Consider the following 18656-nt stretch of genomic DNA (forward strand, 5'->3'; position numbering starts at 1 on the left):
TTATCTATTTCCCATTACAATCATACATGCTTCCATTCCAATATAATTTCCATGCACTGCACAGTGGCGGAGCCAGGAATTTCATGTAGTGGGGCACCATATAATGTTTTTGAATTCATATTGCTTTTAAATATGTTTTTTTAAATGTAAAATTGTTGCTTGGGAAAATTAGAGTTTAGCCCTTCTAACAATTTTTATTTAAAAAAACACTTTATGACTTTTTTTTTCCCAAATAAAGTCCTTATTTTTTCTAAATAAAACCCTTTGACCATTGCCTTGTCTAAAAAATATGTCATTATTTTTTTATTTTTTAAGGATATAAGGTACGGGTTCACCTCATACTTTCCTAGGGTATAGAATGAGGTTTGTGGATGCTGCATGTTAGGTCTTAACTTTGGAGCCCAAAATTTTATAGTTAAAACTTAATATAAAGCAGATAAACCAGAGCTTGAGAAGAAGTAAAAATGCACTACCGAACACTCGAAAATAATTGCCAAGGGCTCGACACTTGGTATATGTGAAAAAATTGAAACTAATGGACCAATATTATGTAATATAAAATGGTTACAATATTATTGGACTTTAGTTAGAATTTTAAAAGTCATAAGACTTTATTCAGTAAATTATTAAATTAAATGACCTAAATAGAAGTTTTCCTTATTTCTTTCATGAAATTCAGACAAAAGAAAGAAATCTTGTTATTATTAGAACTAATTTCACAAACAAGAAAATTAAAAGAAATAACTTGTTCGTAAGTTAATCACCAAGTATCAACAACAAAATTAAGCTTTTGTTTTATATATAAAATAAGCAATGACAAAACAAAGTGTTCAAGGTTAATAATCTGAATCAATATTATTAATTCCCAATAGGAAGTATTTATACATATACAAGTGAGGGACTAAATAGCAATACAAGCTATTCCTATATATTACAAGTATAGCCGTATAAACTAGGAAACTTAACAAGCAAGACATATCAATTTTCTTTTTTGAAAAACATATAATAAATTATGTGGGTTTACACATACATGTGTAGAAACAATATGTTTTTATCACAAATATGACAATGTTGAGAAAAAAAAAATATCATATGCACAAAAAGCTGAGGAAGAACGTAACAAAAAAAAATCACAATTGTGAGAAGTGAGCGGTGGGGCCCGGTGTCCCTCTTGGGCCCCATGTGGTTCCGCCACTGACCCTGCAACTTTAAACTTGACCTCACTATCGCAAACCGCAAACACCCTTTAATTAGTAAACAATTAATTTTATTATTCTCTTTCAACTTCAATCTTTGAAACATTTCAAATATTATGGGAATACATAGTAAACATAACTACAAAGAACAAGAATAATTAATACATGATGATGATGATGATCAACTTATCAACTACATTATTTGTCTCAAAACTTTATACCAAGTCTCGTTATTTGCCCAAAATGAAAGGTATAATTATAACTATGCAAAGAAAAGGCTCCATATATTGCGAGAAGAAGTATTAAGTATGTCTTTAATGCCTTGATCAAGATCAGAATCAGTAATGCCAGCTGCGAAACATTGGGAAGACGAAGAACCTCATGAGCCCATCCTTGCAATGCAGGCCATCATGCTCACCGCAGGCGAAGTAGTAAGGCTTCCACCTCCTCAGCACAAACTCGAAGCCGTCTCCGCCACCTTTTGTTGTATTTCCGATCATCCTGGCTTGACTCAAGTCGCAGTTCATGAAACTCCATGGGCTTGAAAACATGTACACGCTGTGAGGTCGTGTGGTGTCATTTGGTGGATCATACTTGAAAACTGCAACCACCCAAAGCATCATTTATCATATAAACACTTGTTTCTATTAAACAAATTAAGAACAAAGGGTACTCAATAAAGATGAAGCAAATATATTTTTTTTTTGTTAAATACTATGACATGTTGTATTGTTTAACTATGAATTTAAATCATTACTTAGTCAAGTTTGTATTAATTTGAAAAGATAAAACAAAAAAATGCAAGCTCACCTAAAGTGTCGTTGACGTAAAATGGGCCATTCTTCAAAGCCCAATCTTTGTAGTTAAAGCCATAATGCCAGTTTTCTGACCCACCCACAATGATCTTGCTGGACTCTTTGGTCTTATTGTGGTGATATGGGCCATGGTTGAAACCCCAACCAGTGTAGGTCCCATTTTGCCAATCCTTGTTGGCTGTGCAGCTAATTGCCAGCATGGAAGCAATTAGCAGCATTACAAGTGCAAGATTGGAACCCATACCCTCTATCAAATGAAACTCAAGGAAGAGAATGAAATTAGAGTAGAGACCAGAGGGATGACACTTAAGAATGAGATGGTGAATTCAGATGTTGGTATTGAGAGGATGAATTATTGGGTTCTTATAGAGCTGATGGAGTAGTGCAAAACGGCCAAATTGACCCCTTTTCTAAATTGGGTTGGTAAAAAATAGAAAGTCAAAACATAAGGCAAATTGTAAAGCTCCTTTCTTATTTGCAATTAGTAAGATTAATTCTCCCCAAGTCCAAGTCAGTCCTCCACTTATGTCTCTTTCTCCCTCCCTACCTCAGTTACATTCTTAACATGCCTGCTGAGGTCAAAGTGAGGTTTGTGTTTTCTTAATCGTGTGTTGAGCACTTCAATTATTAGTTATACAAAAAATAGAATTCGAACTTATAATCTACCACTTTCCCACCCTGCCTTTGAGCTAAAACTCATGGATAAACTTTTTTTCAACCAAAAGTTATATTCTTTTAACAAGTAAATTTTATAATTATGAGAATGAGATGACAAGAATCGACCTCATACTATAGATGTAGGGGTAAAATGCTCTTCCATTTGGGCTAGAAATCTCACTTTTAGCAAGTAATTAATTAGTAACAAAGTGCGAAATAAGTAAACACAAAAAACAGAAAAACAAAGTGCAGCAAGGAGTGTTCTCATGAACCAAAAAGTGGGTCAACCAAACGCAAATGGGTAGTCAATTTTACTGTTTCTTTAAAGTTTGAAAGTTGATTGAAATTGAAAAATGGAAAAGTCAATGCCAAATGTACCACGAAATAATTAAGCACTGCGATTTTAACGAACTAGAATGGGAACACAGGTAAGAAATTACAGCCTAAGAGGTTGCCAAGTTGGGGGATGTATCACGCTCGAAGGAAAAAGCAAGCTATACGATAGTATGACATGATGATGACATTAGCAAATTAGACAAGGTCAAAGTGTGTAACTGCAAACCATTGAAATATGCTATACGATTGTGTGACATATATGGTGATGATATTAGCAAATTTCACAACGTTAGTGCCAAAATTTGTTGTAGCATCAACCCAATAGTTTATGTGTATGTTGCAATTATTCATTGTTGCAAATCACAACGTTGAGTGCCAAAATTAGGTGTATGTTGCAAATCACAATGTTAGTACCAAAATTACAACGTTTATGTGTATGTTGCAATCACAGTGTTAGTGTCAAAATTATGTATATGTTGCAATCACTCATTATTATTGTATTAAGAGATTCTCTATTGGGCGCGCATGTTTTATGGGACATCTTCTCGTAATGAGATGAGATCACTTTATTGCGAGAAAATGCTCATAAAGCATATTTCATTCAAGAATTATTAGTGTCATGTGTTTATTTGTTTAAAAAAAAAAGTAAGTTTTTCTTTAAATATACATATCAATTAATGGGCCGCACTATACATGTGGCACAACTGCCTTATTGCAAAATATATCATATTGTAAACAATATTAATTAAATTTATAAAATGGCATAAATTCTTGCATCCACACGCGGGTCATCCACATGTGATCCACATGAAATCTTATACGATTTTATATGCACTTCTGTATAGAGTGCGCCATCCTATACGATAATAGGTTACATGATCAGTGTCGTCTTCTCTTGATTAAATAGGATGACACGTTTTCTATATAGAAATGTATATAAGATCATTTTATAGGATTTCATGCAGATTGTATTGTATGTGAATGAGTCGCACGCACCTGATGCCGGAATCACTGACTGAAATGGATTGGGCCGAGTTCAGGTAAGGACGGCCCAGGCCCTACCCGGCCTTGGTCTTTCGGGTACACTTCTCTCTCACTCTGTCATTGACTCGAAGGGAAGCTGAGAAAGTGAGACTGCGAGAGAGATGGAGTCTGATGAAGAAGAAGAGTGGGTCCCACTAAGGAATAGACCGGAGTGGTCGGACGTGATTCCGGTTGAGCAAGACGACGGTCCGAACCCGGTCGTCCCCATAGCCTACAAGGAAGAGTTCAGAGAGACCATGGACTACTTCCGAGCCCTCTACAAAGCCGATGAGCGATCGCCTCGTGCCCTTGGCCTCACCTCCCTAGCCATCCAATCGAACCCAGGAAACTACACTGTGAGTTTCTACTCTAAATCCACTCTCAATTGTCTCTCCTTTTCTTTTCAATTTACTGGGATTTGTTGGGAGAGGGGTTACTCTGTTTGGTTGCTGAGAAAATATGGGAAAGTGGGAAAGAAAGTCATTTTTGGGGTTTTAAGTATTCTGTCATCTAGTGTTAATTTTTGTTTTGTAATCTTCCTTGTAATACCTAGAACCTGCAATCTATTTGTTGGGTTTTAGTCTTTTGTCATTGATTAGGAGTTGCTTAAAGATCATTTTTCAGATTTCCATTAAATTATGGTGGGTTTGGTTTTCCCCTTTTGATATTCTTGGAGGTCTTTGTTGTTTTTCTATTTTTTTGGTTTGTTTGGGCGATGAGAAAGTCTGGAAAACTGTAAAAGGAAACTCTACTGGGTTGTAAGTAGTTTGGCTTTTTTATTGAGTGTTAGGGAGTCTTGAAATAGACACAAAGTCATTCCAAGTGCAGTTTTCTAATTTTCTGTTTGTAGGTATGGCATTTCAGGCGTTTAATACTTGAGGTACTCGATGTTGATCTACACAATGAACTTGATTTTACTGAACATATTGCAGGGGGAAACTCCAAAAACTATCAGTTATGGTGAGCTACAAGTCTTTCTATATATTTCTTTCCGCTGAAACTTCATTTTGATTAAGCCTAAAGGTTTGCGAATATCAGTAGATAATTCCAATCTGTCTACTCTGTGTATGCATAGTTATTGTCATACACTCATACCTCAGTAGCTAGTTACTAATGTCAATATATACCTCATTTCATAGGGAACCTCAAAGCAGCTCTATTTCATTATATTCCATCCATATCCCAATTCCATTCATTTAATATACCTTTGGTGTCATTGAGATAAGAGATGTCGTTTCTAGTCTATCTCTTTTTTCTGTTCTTTAGTTTTCTTGAGTGGTAATTATTTAGTTTTGTAGTTTGTATCAAGTTATTTTAAGTCATGAAGTTCATTTATCATCAAATATTTTCCCCAGATATCTTTGGAGTTTTACTAGCTTTGCACTCTTACCTTCGCACCACTCCATTAATCTTATGATGGATACTTGTAGGCATCATAGGCGGTGGGTTGCTGAGAAATTAGGAAGTAATGCTACAAGCGAGGAGCTTGAGTTCACCAAAAAGATACTCTCCCTTGATTCTAAAAATTATCATGCTTGGTCTCATAGGCAGGTTTGTTTTCTTCCAAACCCATTTATTTCTTGTCGTTTTAGAGTCTTGTTTTATTCTGCTAATATAAACCCTCTTCCAAACCCATTCATTTCTTGTCGTTTTAGAGTCATGTTTTATCCTGCTAATATACTTGGTGTTTGGGTTTTACAGACAGAATTTTATTCATTCATTTTTACTTTTAATGCAGTGGATTCTGCAGGCTCTTGGAGGGTGGGAAGATGAACTTGACTATTGCCGGGAGCTACTTGAAGAAGACATTTTTAATAATTCTGCTTGGAATCAGGTATAGATAGATAATAGATTTCTTCACCTGTCCTAACCACTTTAGTCACAAAAATAAAGTATAGCCATGGCTATAATGTGTAGGGTTGGGTAACTGTACATACTTACTGCTTACATATACACATGTTAGGAAATATTAGAATTTGTGATGATTGATCTTTTGCATTGTTATATTTCTTCATTAAAGATACTGCAGGCACTGAAGTATGTAGTCTAGAACCTCAAAATAAAAAATAAAAAAAATAGTTAAAGAGCCTGTGGTCAATATAGTCGATAATCTAATTAGAAACAGTATTAATCTACTTGTATGGTTTGCTTCATTTACAACATTATTCAGAATCTTCTGTTGAGCATATATGAACACTGTCATTTATTGTTTGAACATATTAATTACTTTTAATATTGTAGACACTAAAGAAATGTCTTCCAAGTTCATATAATAACTACATTATGGTCTTCTACTTGTATAAATCTTTGGTTTCATTGATATTTGTGACAATGTCTCTATCGTTGGTCAGCTGCTCTGAGGTTTGAACTCTGAACAGTAATTGTTTTCATTAATTGCCTTTTGTGTGCATCTGTTTGTGTTTCTTCTAAGATCTGCATATGTTTGTCTGTAACAGAGATATTTTGTCATTACAAGATCTCCATTCCTGGGAGACCTAAAAGCTATGAGAGAATCTGAAGTTTGCTATACTGTTAAGGCCATTGCAGCCCACCCTGAGAATGAAAGTTCATGGAGATACCTTCGGGGGCTTTACAAAGATGACAATCAGTCTTGGGTGAACGATCCTCAAATTTCTTCGGTATGCTTGAAGATTTTAAGTGCCAAGAACGATTCTGTGTTTGCTTTGAGCACACTTTTGGATCTTATCTGCCATGGTTTCCAAGCAAGCCAAGAGTTCAGGGATGCTGTGGATGCTCTAAGGACTTCTTCAGACTCGGAACAGCCAGGTTCTGACTTGGCAAAAACCATTTGTTCTGTCTTGGAAGATGTCGATCCGATAAGAGCTAACTATTGGAAGTGGCGTAAGAGTAAGCTTTCCCAAAATGCTTAATGTTAAGATGGTGATGGGATAATCCTACGTTTGCGGCCAATCCATTTATTATTGATCTTATAGTTGAAGTTAGGTGCAATGTCATGTTTGTTTTCATGGAGATTAATGTTGTAAGAGCCTTATGTTTCAATCTAATTTGACAGAGTTGAGTTTTTTTCGAAACCGAAATCCAATTTGAAATTCTGGAATGGTTGTATAAATACAAATTCTGGTACCTGAGTCCTTGCAACACGTTTCTGAGATTGATTTGTTCTATGCTCTATGGTGCAATTTATACTAACCACAGAAAAGGAAAGTTTCTCAAGTCTTGAGCATGTATGCATTTTAGATTAAGATGCTATATCATGGAAAACCATTTAGGAAAATTAAGCTTTGTAATAAGCCTACAAATTGTGGCTAAAGTACTAGTCAGCTCCTAAATCCTCTAGTTTGGAGAATCATTCAAAAAAAATATAATATAAAAGATAACATTATAATTAACAATCTTTTATATAAAAAAAATTAAAATAGAAAAATATAGGAACATTGCTTCTCATATTGTACCAATAATAATGGTTCTCGTATAGTCGTATGTGTTTTTTCTAGAAAAAACAAGTAAAATGACACTTTTGATTCATATAGTTTCTGTCTTTTTTAACCTTTTTCTTTGCATTTCAATTTTAACAATTTTAGTAATGTATTTTAATAACAATTGCATTTAAATTTAAAATGTTATACCCGTCTATTTTGAAGATAAAAGTTCGACGTGACATATATTATGTATGTATTTAGATTGTATGTGAGAATTTTGAATATTTTCATTTAAATGTTCCTAGACGACATTTTAAACTTGATTGCAATTATTATCAAAATATAAAACTAGCCAAAATTAAAATTACGGGACGAAATTTGAAAAAAATGCAATTTGGCAACAAACAAAAAAAGAGTGCTTCCCATGTATTTGACAGGTGGAGTGACATAATTGGTACTTGCAAAAGTTTGATGACAGGCTAGTCACTCAAAAACAACCCCCAAATCTCAGAACCTCCCTCATTTTCAAATCGGCGCGCTGTCTCTTCGCCACACCCTCCAGTCCCCCCAGCTACTACTACCAGTAAGTAAACCAGCACCCGAAGTCCGTACGTTCGATCGGACGGTGCAGGAAACAGAGATGGGCCCACCGGCGACGAACGCGGTCCGTACCATCTCCCAGGAGGCCTTCGACGAGGTGGTGAAGGAGAACATGGACGATCTCGGCATGGACCCCACCGAGGCCCTCCAAGACGCCGTCGAAACCTTAACTCTCCAGGGCGTCGATCTCTCCGGTCCGATACTCTATCTCCCCCAATCCCCAAAACGATTTGTTTTACTTCCCGCAAAATTTGTATAGAAAAACAGAGAGAAAAGAGAGTGAAATCGCTTTCTCTGTCAAAACGTTTCGTTTTGATTACTTGCAGAGCAAGCTCTGGAAGAAACACTAACATCTCTGTTTGGTAAAATGTAGCATGGGTTGCATTCCATTATTGAATTTTCAGTTTTTTTAATTTTTTTTTTTTTTTTGGTTTTACAGGGATTGTTACCTGTGTCCCAGGAGAGGGTAGTGTGAAGGACAACCCTGTGATACAGTGTTTGGATAGATTGAACCAGTTGAATGCCAGTTTGAGCAATCAAATCGGCGAGGAGATGGTGGAGTTATTCGATAAGCTTAGCGAGCTGTGTAATTCTGAAGGTTCTGGAAATTCAGCAATAGGGTCTAAAAATGGAGGGGTTGAATTGATTTGTTCTATATGTTCTAAGATTCAAGCCGGATGTAAACGCGCTCTTGTTTCGGCTTTGAAGGCAATGGCTCCATTGCTTCATGGTATGGTGGCCAATTCACTTTGCTTCTTTGGTTCGTTGTGAACTTTTATTTTTTCATTAATTCATTGTATATGTGTGTAATTTCTGGGTTTTTGTTCATTTGTAGATTTACAAAGTAGAGAATCTTTTAGGGCGAGTGGTGGACCAAAACTTTTGGTGGGTATTCTAAATGATGGATTTGAGAGTATAGACATATTGAATAGTGGTTTTGCTGTCGTTGCTGCGGCTTCAACGAGTGATGAGATTCTAAAAGAGTGCTTCATGGAGTTGAAGATTGATGAGCTTATTCTGCGAGTGCTGAGTGTAAAAGGTGGAGGCAATGTCCTGAGTTTATATGATGCTATACGGGTCCTCTTAACACCTGATGACAATCGTGTTTTGGCTTCGCAAGTAAGTTGAGGATTCTTGCAAAATGCCACGAATTATTATTCATACATAACTTTCTAACAGCTTCTTTAGTTACCGATACCTTTCATTCAAATGTTTACATGCGCTATGAAATCAGAAGTGGAACACGTTCCTTAAAGTAACAATGCTATGATGCAACATTCAGGTTTATGGTTATGCACGGAAATTTGCCAAAATTGGGATTGCAGGAGCTCTGGTTGACTCACTACGTGCAGGACTTAGCTCACCTAGTCTTGTTTCAGCAAGCATCGCTTTGAAGGCTGTTGCTGTCAATGTAAGAATGTTGTAATCTGATGGGATGCCAATTTAAAGTTGATGTTTTAATAACACTTGTGTGGCCTTTTATGTGTTAATCAGGGTGAAATGTTTAAAACATTTTTTCTGTATATTTATCTTTTGTCCATGTTTGTGTGTTCTTCATACTATATAGTAATATATCCGATTGGCCTCTGATTTGGTAACAACTACAGCTTGTACATATATGACTCTATGTGAGACACAATCTTTAGAAAGTTTTGAGCAGTATTGACAATGATAGCCTGCCTCTTCAAATTCTAGTAGCATGTAGAAGCTTCTATCATCATCATTGTCGTAAGTCAGTAATTAGTATGCACATAAGTTGTGGGAAAATCCCTTATAACATAACATTAACATTATAGGTTACTCCAGGGGCACTTACTCCCCCCCCCCCCCCCCCCTCCCCCTCGCACTCAAAGTAGAGTTGGCCCAACCTATGGGTCCCACTAATGCTTGTGACGATGGGGGACATGAACTCATTGCATCAGATACCTGCTATTAGTGTATTTGTCAGAAGACCACACAATCAAGACATTATTTTCACATTCTGTAAATGGAAAGATCTTTTTTGTTGGTATGTTGGTTGGGAATACAACTTGAACCTTTTCATCTGATTTTTAGTGAAGACTTCCCTAGAATGGTTTCAAAGACGTGTATGGAATCTTGCTATTTACAAATGTGATATATTGTATATGAAATATTTTCTTATTCGAATTTTGTTAATTACTGGGCTTTGTCTTTCTGCAGGATGAAATATGTACATCCATTTCCGAAAATGGTGGTATTGATGCAGTTCTCCTAAGTATTGATGACAGTAGTGAGCAAGGCAACAAAACAGTTGCTAAAGTTTGCTGTTCTTTACTCTGCAAGGTCTGGATCATATTTATTATTTTTATTAAGTAACAAACCCTTCTCTATTTATCTTTTGAGACAATGAAAATTCTGATGGAAATTTACAGGTTTTCAACTTAATGTTTTACTTATATCGGCATGAAATTATAATTGACACAATAAACCTCTTACATGAGGAATTGAAGGTCAACAGGGGAAAAAACATTTTCGAAGGTTTTATTGGAATTCTTGGACCATAATTTTTGTGAGTTAACACATTAGTTATTGTTCCATGTAAACTCTTAATATTAATTACAAAGTGGCAGATGCTTTTGAGTTGCCATTGCCATTACTTTGAAGATTACTTGTGCCACTGTTTGGTGAAACTTTTTAGCACCTCTTATGTATTATTATCTTGTAGTTGGCAGGAAGTGACACAAATAAGAGTGCCATTGTCGAGAAGAAGGGTTTGGATAAGCTAATTAAACTCTCATCTAGATTTTCTGATGACCCTTCTGTCCTGCAAGAGGTAATGAAAATGCAATTCTTTCATATTGAATGTGCAGAATTTTTTAACCAATTATTTGTCTAGGTACCCAATCTAGTGAAATTCCCAGTTCATGTGCCAAATGTAGGTTAGATGTTAGCCATACTATCAATGTTTGAACTGATAATTGTGTCCCTGCTTTCCAATGCATGTTAGGTTTAGTAGCGTCTGACACTGTAAAGTTGATTGTATGGCTTTAATGGCTCTGCATATGGCAGTGATGCCATGCTTATTTACAACAGAGTGCTATTGCTTCCTTACTGTGATTTTAACTTCAGTTTGACACAAGCATTTATATTGTAACTCAACCTTCCATTAATTATTTTCATTATGGTGCAGGTTATGTATGTTATATCCGTACTCTCCTTAAGGTCCCCAGAAAATGCAGCCCGTGCCATTGAAGCTGGGGCTGGAGAACTTGCCATTGAGGCTATGCAGAAGTTTCCCGCGGCACAGCAAATGCAGAGGAATTCCTGTCTCATGATCCGGAATCTTGCTGTGAGAAACCAAGGAAACAGGCAAGTCTCTTCGTTATCATATCCCCCTTAGTTTTCTCTCTCTCTCTGCTACCTAACTGTTGTGAAATCAGCCGTTGACACCTAACTGTTGTGAAAACAACTTTTTCACTGGACAGAACAATTCTGCTCAATAGCGGTGTTGAGAAATGCATAAGGAAGGCCAAGCAAAACCATGTAAGTTGTAAGGATGCCGCTACGGACGCCCTGAGGGATCTGGGACTTGATGATTATAACTTGTGATCAGTGGCGAAGACATAGTGGAGGCAACCCCTATAGCTTTTTTATTTTAATTTTTTTATATTATTGATAATGAAGTTGATATATATGTAGTATCTGTTCCTTGCTGGACCACAATTTTACTTGCCCAAATTAATTTTTCTTGTTCGTTTTGGCCTTTGCATGAGGGCAGCTGTGACGTATCATTTGTGACATAGTATGGCCACCGGCTTCTCCTAGTGCTACATGTGGTTCAACATTTAGGGATCTTGATTTTTTTGAAATTCCACTTTTCTTAGGTCCCTGTCGAGTACTCGAGTGTCTTTTTATAGGCTTTTAAGTTTTAATAGAGTAGACACAACTTTGACACCAAAAAAAAAAACATGAGTAGACAATTGCATTTCAAACTTACAAAAGTATTTTAAGTGTTCTTTAAATCATCCTCATAAAGCGATCTCTAGTGCGTTTATAGAAAGCATGTGACTTCATTTTTTCCAATAAAGGCATAACACCACGAGGGGTGCAACTTTGCAACATACATTCTGAATTCTTATAAGAGTTCTAGACAAATTATGGTACATTTGTTCGCACCATAAATTTGGTTTCTTTCTTGTCTGTCCAAGTTTTTACCACCATGTTTGTTTATGTTTTGTGTGTTAATGTCATGTTATTGTCCATAATTACATCGTCTTAAAAGTTCAGAATTAACATTTTAGTAACTTATGAAATGTGTCATTTCCTTCCAGTATCTGAGAACGTCAGGTATAGAAATAGCGTAAACAGGATACCAAAAGATTTTATTTATTCCAAAGTATAATTGCATAATTCTCATTATCATTCACTAAAAAGTCCAGAGGGCATGAGAATGGGAAAGCCACCACTTTCTGGATTGCAAAACACCCATTTTGTGAGTTTTGATTACCCTTGTGAATGAGTTTCATTCCCATGCTTACACTTAGCAAATATGAGAAATGAACTGCAAAAACTCTTATGATTTATAATGACAAAAAAAATTAAATAAAAATGATCCAAACTCTTAAAGATCTTATTATTAAGGCGTCAAATTTAAAAAAGAAAATGCTAGGGGTACCATCTAAGTGCACAATCTCTCTAATAGAGATGAACCCACCAAATGGAACCCACCCAGGTGAAGCTCACCTCTATTAGAGAGATGATACACTTAAATGATACACTTAGTTGATATCCCTAGCATTACCCATTTAAAAAGCTCATCATTAAGCTTCATTAAAAAAAAAAATACCATTCAAAAATAAAAGGCATCATTTGCACGTAACCATAAGCACTCTCATATTGCACTTTCACATAGAAGTTTGAGAATACTACGCCAATAGCACACCCTGAAGTAAACTAGGGATAATTGAGGCCAACACCAATGTCTAATATTTGTCATGTGATAATATAAACCAATTACATAACATGATTATCAGAAACAAACAAAAATTATGTAACAGTGAAAGTAGTTCATCTTGTTTATCATATCAACAAATCCTTTTACTACGTAACAGGACAAAATTGTTTGGTTTAACAATTCATCAAGTCACAATTCATTGGCTTTTGCAAGTTCCAAATTACTAAAGCTGCCTTCCTACAACAAAAAGGAGGGAAGAAGTTCAATCAGATGAGCTCCAAGCTTTAATTCTTTACAGTTACATTTTCTTGCAAGGATAAGACTATTCTCCTATGATCTGGAACACCCTGAAAAATTCAAAGGGGATAAAGTAAACCATGAGTGCAGAAACATACAAACATGAGTAACATAAACTCCACAGACACCAATTAAGTTGCACAAGAAGCTAACAGGAACTATATTTGAAGTATCATAAATGAAATCGACAAACATAGTGTAGTACTCATATTGAACCAAACCAATCATTTTGATCGTTTGACCATAGCATATGAGTTTGCCTCAAAGAACTCTACTTTTAAGTGGAACCGAAAAGTAAACAGAACATGACAAGTATAACTGAATGGACCTTTCCTTTCAAATTCTTTCTGAAATTTTATATATATGTATATCATTATATATATTGCAAATCTAGCATATAACCTGTCATAATGTTTCAGACATCTCCAAGACTCAATCATAACATATTTGTGTTTCAATCAAACTTGGTAATGAAATATCATAAAAGCAGAAGATGACAGTCAGTACCTGATTTTCGCTCCAGAAAATCAGGGATCGTAACAAAAAAGTTTGAACCGGTTGACACTAATTATGATTGGGCTCTGAAACATTTGTAATTCAAGTTATAGACAGTTTGTACTGCAAAATCACATTCATAACATCTATGTGGAGTAATAAGGGCAAATCAAACAGTATCTTACATACAGTTGACTTCCAAAGTGCTATTTTAGAAACATCTTGCTGTAAGCCGCCTTCTCCTTATCCCTTCTATCAGAAATCTGTAAATATAAAAAGTATGGATAATATGTTGAAAACCTGGTTTTTCTTTTTCTTTTCCTTTTTTTTTTTTTTGGTAATGGAGCATTAGAGTTGATTGTGAACATTTATTGTGACAAAAAGGTCACAAGTCTGCTTTGACATACACACCTTCTTCTTAGCAGCAGCAAGCTCCTTTTTTATTCCAGCTGAAGATCAACAGTAAACTATCAGAAAGTTTCAGAAAACAGAAACCCCAAATTGCATAGTAATTTGCATCAAGTTGACCATTTATGCATTTTATATAAGAACACTGTAGATCCGACAAATTAGCAGATGCTTACAAAACACAAACAGTACTCTCCTCCTTTCACAAGACACTTCTTGTTACTTTTATTGGAGACTGGTATACACATCTAAATTGAAATTATAAAAAAACCGTTGGATCCAGATTGTTCAAATCTACTTCCGCTCACATATAAATTACCACACTCCATCATAGTATAATAACAACAACAGTAATAAGATAACAGACAATTATCTACCACAGTAATATTATTATTAAACCACTAAAATTAAATAGCCTTAGGCTCAAGGTCTGTCCATACCATCAGTTGGCTCCAAATCCAATGCCTTCTTGAAGCTTTCAACTGCAGCATCAATATCATTAAGTGCCATGTATGCCTGATGGACAGAAGGAAAAAAGTCATTAGGATATAAGGAAGCAATGCAATTAATTTCTGATCAGTTAACAGCCAGCCACAATAGTGAAAGCCAGGTCACACAGATGAGACACTGGAAGTGTAGAAGTAAATGCACCAGGAAGAAGAGTGATGTAATGTTACAACGATTTAAGACCACCCTGACATGCATGCATCAACAGATTTACAGATCTATGCAAATTAACAAGAAAATACTTTAAAAAGAGAAAAAGAAATAAAAGCAAGTTGAAGAGAAAACTTCTATCCACATAGGTAACCAGCTGAGACAATGTATACACACACACACACACACACATATATAAACTCCCATCATTTTAGTGATTAGAACCCATTCCAATAGAAGATACTAACCTGACCTTGTCGGAAAAATGCTTTAACATTATTTTCTCCATCCCTAATAGCAAAGTCAGTGTCTAACAGTGCTCCTTTCAGGTCTCCCAATTTTAATTTACAAGCCTAGAACAACATCCCAAGTGTGGTCATAAGCTAGAGAAAAGCAATGGGAAAAAAAAATGAAATCGCGTTTACAAACTTACAGAGCTGTTTGTGAAAATCTGTGATTTAGTCTTTCTCAAACTTAAACTCTTCTCTGCACAGTCACAGGGGACAAAAAGTAAGCCATCATATTGAATTGAAGTATAGTGAATTGGCGTGGTAACAAACTTGTTGTCTAATACCACTAAAGGAAAAGGTGAATAACATATTTAGTGAGCAAAGCAAGTTCACCTTCATCAATTCCATCTTTCTCCCAGCAAATATCCAAATAGTGTAAAGACTTTCGATACTTTCTAAGAGCCATCTTATAGTCTTGTTTCTGTGAGCAGTAAATATCACATTTTTTCAATACAAATATGTTGCTCAGAAATGCAATTTATCAAGTTAGAGAATAAGCCTGAGATGTAACTTAACACAACAGTCATTATTACCTTGAAATATTCATTACCAAAAGCCTTAATTGAATCTACAGAACTCATCCACCAAGAAAGTTCATCAGGACTCTCATCAAGGTCAGCTGGCCAATCAGGATAAATGTCACCGTCTTTGAAAAAATTAGATATTCCATCATCTGCCTCCTCAGGGATTTCTCCACAATCTGCAATTATAGCATCAACAGCGGGACAATCACCATCACTACCAGCAATGTGCTCAATTGAACGGACGACTCCCATTCCTTTAATCACCTTCCCAAATACAACATGCTTCCCATCTAGATGAGAAGTGCGAGTGGTTGTGATGAAAAACTGAGAACCATTGGTGTCCGGACCAGAATTAGCCATTGACAACATGCCTTTCCTTTCATGTTTCAATTCAAAATTTTCATCTTCAAATTTCAATCCATATATAGATTCTCCCCCAGTACCATCTCCAGCAGAAATATCACCCCCTTGTATCATAAAGCCTTTGATAACACGATGAAAACGGACTCCCTGATATGACATGGAAATAACAGAAGATTATATTAAAAGATAAGCTTTACTTATCTCAAAGGCAGCTATAACCTATGTTAGGCAAACAGGAAAAGCACATTGGAGTACAAGTACAACAAAAAAGCAAGCTTCAATTGTAAAAGAAAATTTCATTTTCTAGCCCATGGATTGTCCAGCCTTCTTAACAAAGTTTTCCTATAGACAGTCTGACAAGGACAAAAGTTCATGTATAATAAGATATTTCACTTTCTTTTCAACATCCTGTACAAACTCACAGAAAAAAATCATAACTGTGGTTTGTGGCAAAGAATTAACTGTCTTTGTCAACATTCTCAACTAGTTCTTAAAATATCCCAGAAATTGATGATAGAATAGTGCCCAAATGAGACTCTTTAAAAAAAAAATAAAAATAAAATCATTGACAATTAATGCAACCAAGTCAGACCTGGCTTTATGAAAGCCTGGGTCAAAATCAAAATGAATTCTCATTATAGGTACTCTGATGCCAAATGACTACAAGAATGCAAGAACAAGAACAACAAAAGTTGCAGTCTTGCAGACGATTATATCCTTAAATAAAGATTGATACACAAACCCAATAATCAAAATGGAAAACCCATAAGTTCTGCATATCAATCAAGACAATACCAGTCTTTTATGTCACAAAAACAAAAAGTAACAAGAAACCAGATGCATTAACACACATACAAACATAAATAGTGAAAGAAAGAGAGAGAAAGAGAGGACCTTGTAATGGAGAGGGACACCAGTGTTGGGACCAATGCCCTTCTCACCAGTACAGAGAGCTCTGAAATTCTGGGCGGTTCTGGGCACCACATCATCGTAAAGCTCGATGACTATCCTGCCTTCAAGCTCTCCTCCTATGCCAATGTCAAGAAAGCACCTTGGTCTCCCCATCTCTCTCAGACTCTCAGTTTCTCTTCAAGATTTTCTGGACTCTTCTCTTGTTTGTGTCTCTTCTCAGTTGTCTCTCAAAAAAACAAAGAGTGGGAAACAGAGTTTAGTAAAACCCTATTTATTTCGGTCTCTCCCCTGCCAACTTTGAAAAGCCGCTCTATTTTAATTTCTTTTTTTTTTTTAAGTACATGTTATGTTACCCTCCCTAAGATTTAAATTTACGATAGGAATTCAATGAAATTAAGATATTTGTCATGTCATAATCGAAAGAGGTTGTTAACTTGTCATGCTCAAAATGATTTACTACATCTCTCTATATACTCATCTTCTATACAAATACTGTCATAGTGATGTCGCATAATATTCGATATTAGAAAACAAGAGCATAGAAAGAATTTCAGATAATTATCTTAGGCCTCGTTTGTTTCACAGGACTGTCTTGGCATGGATTATCTATAGGGATTGGCATGGACTAGCTTGGCATGGACTAAGTTAGCTAAAAACTGCCTTTATGTTTGGTGTAGTGCATGACTAACAAGGTGGAGATACAGATTTGAATTCATCTCATACGCAAACCAGAAATCTGGAGAGATACATATTTGAAACCAAGAACTCTTAACCATATAGAATAAGAAAGAGGACCCCAATCCAAGAAATGAAATCCCAGATAACAAAAAAGATAGAAAATTTAACACCCACTTCATAAAATCACAACAACCAAATGAAATCCCAGATAACCAAACCGCACAATCAGGAAAAAACCAAGTAAGTAGAGAATACCCACTTTGCAAATCTCACAGAAAAGACAGAAAACACAAAGACCGACTTCGCCGGAGAGCTGGGCTGCGAGTGGGTGGCTGGGCTGGGGTGGTCTGCGCGCGGGTGGTTGGGCAAGCCGCCGGAGAGTTGGGCTGCGAGCGGGTGGCTGGGCTAGGGTGGTATGCCCGCGGGTGGCTGGGCAAGCCGCCGGAGAGCTAAGCTGCGAGCGGGTGGCTGAGATGGGCTGGGCTGCGAGCGGGTGGCTGAGATGGGCTGGGTTGCGCACGGGTGGCTGGGCAAGCCGCCGGGTAGCTGGAGTTGCGGAGGTGACTGGTGGCCGATAGTGGAGGGCGTCACAGGGAAGAGGTCCGGTGATGATGGTGAGGCTTCATGTGACGATGGTGAGGCAAGTCAAGAGGTTCTTAGCTAATCCTCCACTTTTTCATGGGTTTCACTAAGCCCATCTAAGAAGGTTCATTTAAGTTAGAGGGGATTCACTAAGCCCCACTTTTTTTAATCCTAAGCTCACCAAACATGAGCTTAAGGTCTTAACTAAGCCAGTCCCTGTTAAGAAGGTAAAACAAACGGGCCCTTAAAGTCCATATTTGGACTGTTAATGTTTCTTTAGTACGCCTGTATATTTTTTGTTTTGAATAAGCTCATTTGCTACAGTACCAATCCACCTTTTAATCTGAGTAGCCACACTCCGATTTTTTCCTACTTTTTTTCGGCCAATCTTATTTCTGATCTTTTTCTCTCGGATCTCATTCTTTGTTCTCTCTCTCTCTCTATTCTTTCTCTGTTCTTTACCATATCTCATCGTCAGAGACTTGAAGGATGATAAGACTCTATCTT

The 18656-nt window shown here is 36.4% G+C and overlaps 4 protein-coding genes across 8 annotated transcripts; 2 read left to right on the plus strand and 2 right to left on the minus strand.

The window, feature by feature from the left end:
* Positions 1–1534: 1534 nt before the first annotated feature.
* Positions 1535–2295, minus strand: LOC147276811 (uncharacterized). Its single transcript, XM_086255233.1, has 2 exons — positions 2007–2295; positions 1535–1797 (listed from the first exon to the last, which is right to left on the minus strand). Exons 1-2 carry the CDS (start codon positions 2251–2253, stop codon positions 1535–1537), a joined length of 510 nt encoding a protein of 169 aa, XP_086111359.1. The 5' UTR covers positions 2254–2295.
* Positions 2296–3968: 1673 nt separating this feature from the next.
* FTA (farnesyltransferase A) lies at positions 3969–7174 on the plus strand. 2 transcript variants are annotated; one of them, XM_086254304.1, is made up of 5 exons: positions 3969–4383; positions 4878–4987; positions 5458–5578; positions 5778–5861; positions 6484–7174. In XM_086254304.1, the coding sequence occupies exons 1-5, from the start codon at positions 4150–4152 to the stop codon at positions 6916–6918; spliced, it is 984 nt and encodes a 327-aa protein (XP_086110430.1). In that variant the 5' UTR covers positions 3969–4149; the 3' UTR covers positions 6919–7174. The 2 variants fall into 2 exon arrangements, with proteins under 2 accessions (XP_086110430.1, XP_086110429.1); XM_086254303.1 differs by having other exon boundaries at positions 3970–4383; positions 5766–5861.
* Positions 7175–7922: 748 nt separating this feature from the next.
* On the plus strand, positions 7923–11813 carry LOC147276813 (ARM repeat superfamily protein). Its single transcript, XM_086254498.1, has 8 exons — positions 7923–8222; positions 8468–8758; positions 8864–9147; positions 9311–9439; positions 10210–10332; positions 10715–10822; positions 11180–11358; positions 11475–11813. The coding sequence occupies exons 1-8, from the start codon at positions 8069–8071 to the stop codon at positions 11596–11598; spliced, it is 1392 nt and encodes a 463-aa protein (XP_086110624.1). The 5' UTR covers positions 7923–8068; the 3' UTR covers positions 11599–11813.
* Positions 11814–12923: 1110 nt separating this feature from the next.
* On the minus strand, positions 12924–17100 carry SQN (peptidyl-prolyl cis-trans isomerase / cyclophilin-40 (CYP40) / rotamase). Of its 4 annotated transcripts, none has more exons than XR_015124087.1 (10): positions 16872–17100; positions 15624–16124; positions 15424–15511; positions 15234–15286; positions 15049–15153; positions 14584–14659; positions 14147–14184; positions 13925–13998; positions 13748–13821; positions 12924–13290 (listed from the first exon to the last, which is right to left on the minus strand). XR_015124087.1 is itself a non-coding variant. In XM_086255489.1 (9 exons), exons 1-8 carry the CDS (start codon positions 17040–17042, stop codon positions 13942–13944), a joined length of 1089 nt encoding a protein of 362 aa, XP_086111615.1. In that variant the 5' UTR covers positions 17043–17100; the 3' UTR covers positions 12924–13290; positions 13925–13941. The 4 variants fall into 4 exon arrangements, 2 of the variants coding, with proteins under 2 accessions (XP_086111615.1, XP_086111614.1); XR_015124086.1 differs by having other exon boundaries at positions 13921–13998; XM_086255489.1 differs by lacking the exon at positions 13748–13821.
* Between the last annotated feature and the right edge of the window lie 1556 nt (positions 17101–18656).

This window comes from Dryas octopetala, chromosome 8 (genome assembly GCF_963921425.1).
Source record: "Dryas octopetala chromosome 8, drDryOcto1.1, whole genome shotgun sequence".
Taxonomy (NCBI): Eukaryota; Viridiplantae; Streptophyta; class Magnoliopsida; order Rosales; family Rosaceae; genus Dryas; species Dryas octopetala.

Excerpts from the sequence above, each read along its gene's own strand:
- LOC147276811 (XM_086255233.1), bottom strand. The coding sequence starts at position 2,253 with ATGGGTTCCAATCTTGCACTTGTAATGCTGCTAATTGCTTCCATGCTG. Across the intron at positions 1,798-2,006 it reads TTACGTCAACGACACTTTAG|TTTTCAAGTATGATCCACCA; the intron begins GTGAGCTTGCAT and ends GGGTGGTTGCAG.
- FTA (XM_086254303.1), top strand. The coding sequence starts at position 4,150 with ATGGAGTCTGATGAAGAAGAAGAGTGGGTCCCACTAAGGAATAGACCG. Across the intron at positions 4,384-4,877 it reads CGAACCCAGGAAACTACACT|GTATGGCATTTCAGGCGTTT; the intron begins GTGAGTTTCTAC and ends TTCTGTTTGTAG. Across the intron at positions 5,579-5,765 it reads ATGCTTGGTCTCATAGGCAG|TGGATTCTGCAGGCTCTTGG; the intron begins GTTTGTTTTCTT and ends CTTTTAATGCAG.
- LOC147276813 (XM_086254498.1), top strand. The coding sequence starts at position 8,069 with ATGGGCCCACCGGCGACGAACGCGGTCCGTACCATCTCCCAGGAGGCC. Across the intron at positions 8,759-8,863 it reads AATGGCTCCATTGCTTCATG|ATTTACAAAGTAGAGAATCT; the intron begins GTATGGTGGCCA and ends GTTCATTTGTAG. Across the intron at positions 9,148-9,310 it reads ATCGTGTTTTGGCTTCGCAA|GTTTATGGTTATGCACGGAA; the intron begins GTAAGTTGAGGA and ends TGCAACATTCAG.
- SQN (XM_086255489.1), bottom strand. The coding sequence starts at position 17,042 with ATGGGGAGACCAAGGTGCTTTCTTGACATTGGCATAGGAGGAGAGCTT. Across the intron at positions 14,185-14,583 it reads GGATTTGGAGCCAACTGATG|CTGGAATAAAAAAGGAGCTT; the intron begins GTATGGACAGAC and ends GTTGATCTTCAG. Across the intron at positions 13,999-14,146 it reads TTGCTGCTGCTAAGAAGAAG|ATTTCTGATAGAAGGGATAA; the intron begins GTGTGTATGTCA and ends TTATATTTACAG.